This window comes from Oryzias melastigma, linkage group LG11 (genome assembly GCF_002922805.2).
Source record: "Oryzias melastigma strain HK-1 linkage group LG11, ASM292280v2, whole genome shotgun sequence".
NCBI classification, from domain to species: domain Eukaryota; kingdom Metazoa; phylum Chordata; class Actinopteri; order Beloniformes; family Adrianichthyidae; genus Oryzias; species Oryzias melastigma.
The window spans coordinates 4,399-9,070 of NC_050522.1; the positions used below are offsets into that span (position 1 = coordinate 4,399).

The window sequence follows — 4,672 nt, forward strand, 5'->3', positions numbered from 1 at the left end:
TACAGGTGAGACAGAGATGGAAGGAGGTGCAGCGGGTTAGGTTGATCAAGGACAGAGATGGAAATGTGTTGATAAATGTGGGTAATGGAAAGATGGAAGGAGAATTTTGAAGAACTGATTCTCCACCTTTGACCCATCCCCTGGTGGAGCCGTGGGCTGCAGAGAGAGCCGCACTCAGGAACAATTTGCTTCTTTAACCCTAACCATAAGAGCAATCCTAACCTTGACCCTTTACTCTGGGTCTGTGCGACTAAGAAGAAAGTTTAACACTGGCCACATGTTTTTAGGATAGACACTTTCTTTTTAGAAATAAACCGTATTTTCTTATGTATCTTGATGTAACTTCCTGCCAGAATTGATGCGGAACGCTCGCGCACAAAATAGAGCAGACGGCGAAATGATCCTCAGCACAACGCGAGCCTTCCACGGAGGACCGCACCGCTCCGCACCTGGTGTGAACGACGCCATAGGTTAACATGGGCTTCGAGTAGAGGCGGGTCCAGTGTGAACCTGGCGTCAGTAAGGTGTTCTGGAATGCACCAATATGTGGCTCTTGGCCCCTTTATCATATTTTCTTTGTACTGTCGATGTTTGCCTCAATTCATGTTTTGTTTTTGTTTTTTTTGTTTTTTAAACAGACTGTTGTGACTGTTATTAATTTGTCACAGATTAGGAGAGTAATATCTGGTACAAAAATGAAAACTACTAATTTGTCAAGTTCATCAACAGGTTATATGGTAATCTTTTAATTAGTACTTTATTTAAATGTCATTTACAGTTGATTCAATTTGACACTTATTTTAAGTGTGCTTGTTTTATTACAACGCAATTTTATTTATCAAAATGCGTCATAAATATTTTTGGAATTCTATTTTGTGTTAAGCCCCCTGCCTAAAGGCACTCTGTTTTCTCCATTAGTCTCACTAAGTTAAGGTAGATTGCCAACAGCTGTCTTTACTAAGTTGAATGTCCTGAGTCCATTTAAGTCCATCCATCCATCTTCCAGACCGCTTTGTCCCTTCCGGGGTCGCGGGGTGCCGGAGCCTATCCCGGCTACTGATGGGTGAAGGCGGGGTACACCCTGGACAGGTCTCCAGTCTGTCTCAGGGCCTCAATCACACACACATTCACTCTCACATTCACACCTAGGGACAATTTAGAGTCACCAATCAACCTATGAAGCATGTTTTTGGACGGTGGAAGAAGCCGGAGTCCCCGGTGAAAACCCACGCATGCACGGGGAGAACATGCAAACTCCACACAGAAAGGTCCCAGCCGGGAGTCGAACCGGGGCCTTCTCGCTGTGAGGCAAGAGCGCTAACCACTGCGCCACCGTGCAGCCTCCATGTAAGTCTAATATTGAAAATTATTGAGAAAAATGACCTTCATCCAAAGAAGTACAAAAATGACGGAATGACTTTCCATATGATGCAGAAGAGGGATCAGCATGACCTCCATGTGTTCAGAAGAGAGCATCCAAATGCAGAGAGGAGTTGGAGATCATGTGATCTAAAAGGTCAAACATCATTGGACAGTTTCCTTTCATCTATTTAGGGTCAAAAAGAGGAAATCTGATCATGCTGGGAGCTTTTTATTTTTTGTGACACATTCTCAGGTAAATAGAATCACATTTTTTTATGAGTTTCCCCACATATAATTGTTTACAATAAACAGTGTTTTTTCCTCTAAAATGACAGATTTTCTTCTTAATAAAACAGAAAATCATAAACATGCCATTCAGGTTGAATTTCTACTAGATCTTCATACACTATGGATGCATTAAGACAGTCCCAGTTAAACTGACGGAGTGGTTTTAAATAGGCAGCATGCTAATATAAAACACAGACTGCTTCCACTCCTTAATGTCCTGAATTATCGCTACAAGGAAAGTCGACATTCAAACAGAGCGACTCCTCATTCAGCTGAAGAAGACTCTGCAGGTTCTTCAGGACCTCATCGATGTCCGCTGTTCTCCAGCTCATTTTCCTGCTCCTCAAACACACAGAGGAAAACAGAAATATTGCAAATTACTTTCACCACTCTTTGTGTTTTCCGTCTCTCAGGCTGTGGTGTAATGGACGCTCCAGGTTTGGACGTCTGGGGTTTGAGCTCTGATATGATGATTTTGTGAGTCACCAACTGGTTGTGGGTTTTAGCAGCTTCATTCAGACTTGATGCTAAACATTTGTAAATCATGTTTGTGTGTGTCAGTGTGTGAAGGGGTTCACCTTCTCCCTTCTCCTTGTGAAAGACCTGACCGTCTCTTGTAATCCAGCGGAGTCGGAAGTCCGTTAAACTGTTGGTCTGCAGCTCTGCTTGGAGCTAAACAAAAGCACAAGTGTGAGTCCTGAGCCATCATCAGATCTACACGTTTTTCTTCTGTTCTCTTCATTCACTCGTCTGTTTGCAGTGTTGTCAAGATTGGGTTTGTGGTTTGGCGTGAGAGCCTTTTCACACTGGCATATGAATTCAGTTGAAATGATGTCAGCGTCTAAAGCCCTTATAGACTATATATACCTGGACTTCTGTTACTGTGGAGTTATATTTTTTCATGTTTTAATGACGACTGTTGCATCACTTAATCTCTTTGATTGTTTTGGTTCTCATTGGCACTCAAGGGGAGCTGATATAGAGTCAATTGTTCAGGAGCTGCTGCACTCTGGAGGAAACCCAGAATGCTTGAAGCCCAGAAAAGTTCTATTTAGACCATTACTTGTCTTGTATCACCTGTTACAAAGATGTGCAGTTTCTGTTGCGTGTATCATTACAGATGACTCTTCTAGTCAGTCATTGCATATTGTTTGTCTGAGCAGCTTTGAAGCAGAGGCCCTACAACAGGCTGGGATAGGCTCCAGCAACCCCATGACCCCAAAAGGGATTCAGTGGGTTTAGAGGAAGGAAAAAAGGAAGGAACATAGAAATGTGTGTTGTTCTGGTCCTTCCTGAGGTTCAGCAACATTACAGTACTGGTTCAGCTAGAGCTGGTGTACCATGTAGTTGTAGCTTCAGCCACAAGAGAGGAACAAAGTGATTTTCAATAAACACGGCATAGGTACAATATGTGTTCAGCCTGCAAGATCGGTACGGGGGTCTTGCACAATGTGATGTCATCACACTACGATCCCACAGCTTAGACCAGGGGTCTGAAACCTTGTTTTAGTCAACCAGTAGGGTTTTTTTTAGAGTTTTTAGATTGCATGTCTTTATTTATTATTTCATTATTGTGTTTTTTTAGTAGCCTGGCATTTTAGCCACAAACTCCTGGGTTATTTTATCTTATTTTTTTTTTTTGACAGGCCCCTGGCTCCAACAAAATGGACAGAGTTCCCAGCTACCCCCATTAGATTCAATAAACTCTTTTTAACTCTCCTTTGAACTGCAGTTCCGGGTTTCTCGTCCCCACATCTCCAAATCAAAGAACCCTGCGGGTCTGTGACATCGCAAACCCCTGTACCGATTTTGCCGAACACATATAGTACCTACACCGGCCTTCCTGTGAAAGCTGAGAATCTGGTACCTGCTCTAAGATCTGCAGTTGAATCTGTGGGTCAGTCAGGTCGGCTCCGGACCGGAACCTCAGCTTCACTCTGCTTCGAGGTGGAATCAAATTCTGACAGATGAAGTTGTGCTTCTCCTCACAGTTGACGTTAAACCACAGTCCTGTGGTGGTGTTGACAGCGCCACATGATAAGGGGGTGGGATCCAAGCCGCCCAGCTGGCTGGCGTCCCAGTTTGCGAAGTTAGTGGGGGTGTGGTCAGACCAGGGAGACCAGGGTCGTCTGTAGAGGCCGATCCAGGCGTTGCGTGGCAGCAGAGCGTAGATTTCTGTGTTCTCAGTCTCGTTGTTCACTCTGGCGAGGTCGGTGTAGAGAGACCTGCAGTGGTTTTTGGCATCGTCCCAAGTCATGAGTGTACTCACAAAAATGAACTTGGAGGGACCTTGTTCTTGAATAAAAAAGAAAAACATCAGAAAGGCATTTTTTATATTTTCATCTGAGTTCTCTTATATCTTTAAGTCTTGATTCCATTTTAAGGTTAAATTCATTCATTCATTCATCTTCTTGTCCGCTTTTTCCCTTTCGGGGTCGCTGGCTGCCGGTGCCTAACCCGGCTACTGAGGGGCGAAGGCGGGGTTCACCCTGGACAGGTCGCCAGTCTGTCGCAGTAAGGTTAAATTACCATTGCAAAAATCAAAAATGTATTGTTATTCTGACAGACATCTCTAAAATGTAGTTAAAGAAGGAGACTTTCAGATGACTTTGGCTTTCTTTATAGACTCTTTTCACGGTGACGTCAGACAAAATGGCAACAAGGGAAAAAAACTAAGAATAGTCCTTTTTGGTTTACTGATTTAGAATGGCAAAGCAGACAGCTGAATGCTGTTCAACACAATTTAAAAAAAAAATAATAAAAGGTAACCTTACCAAATTCAACAATAATTCTTTTATGAATGTCCTGCTGAACTGTATTTTCATTTCCTGTCTCAGATTGTTCACAAATCTAAACACAAATATGAATAATCCTTCAACATTTGAGGTTCTATTGAAAATATTGACCTTTCTTTTGAGCAGATATTATTCTAACGGGTTCTATTTTTCTATTACATTGCTGCATGTTTGCCACGAGTGTTTTAACTGCACCCATGTGTTTTAACCCCTCATGGCGTGAGCTC

At 42.9% G+C, this 4,672-nt stretch overlaps 1 protein-coding gene across 2 annotated transcripts in view; it reads right to left on the reverse strand.

The window, feature by feature from the left end:
• Positions 1-1,458: 1,458 nt before the first annotated feature.
• The window catches only part of LOC112140751 (macrophage mannose receptor 1-like), a 5,626-nt gene continuing 2,412 nt past the window's right edge, over positions 1,459-4,672 (reverse strand). The window contains exons 3-5 of one of the 2 annotated variants that reach the window (XM_036214168.1): positions 3,518-3,945; positions 2,229-2,322; positions 1,459-1,986 (exon numbers count right to left, since the gene is read on the reverse strand). In XM_036214168.1, coding sequence (XP_036070061.1) covers positions 1,979-1,986; positions 2,229-2,322; positions 3,518-3,945 — 530 coding nt within the window. In that variant the 3' untranslated portion in view covers positions 1,459-1,978. Of the gene's footprint in view, positions 1,987-2,228; positions 2,323-3,096; positions 3,946-4,672 lie in introns of those variants that run through there. The other variant, XM_036214167.1, reaches the window with a different exon arrangement.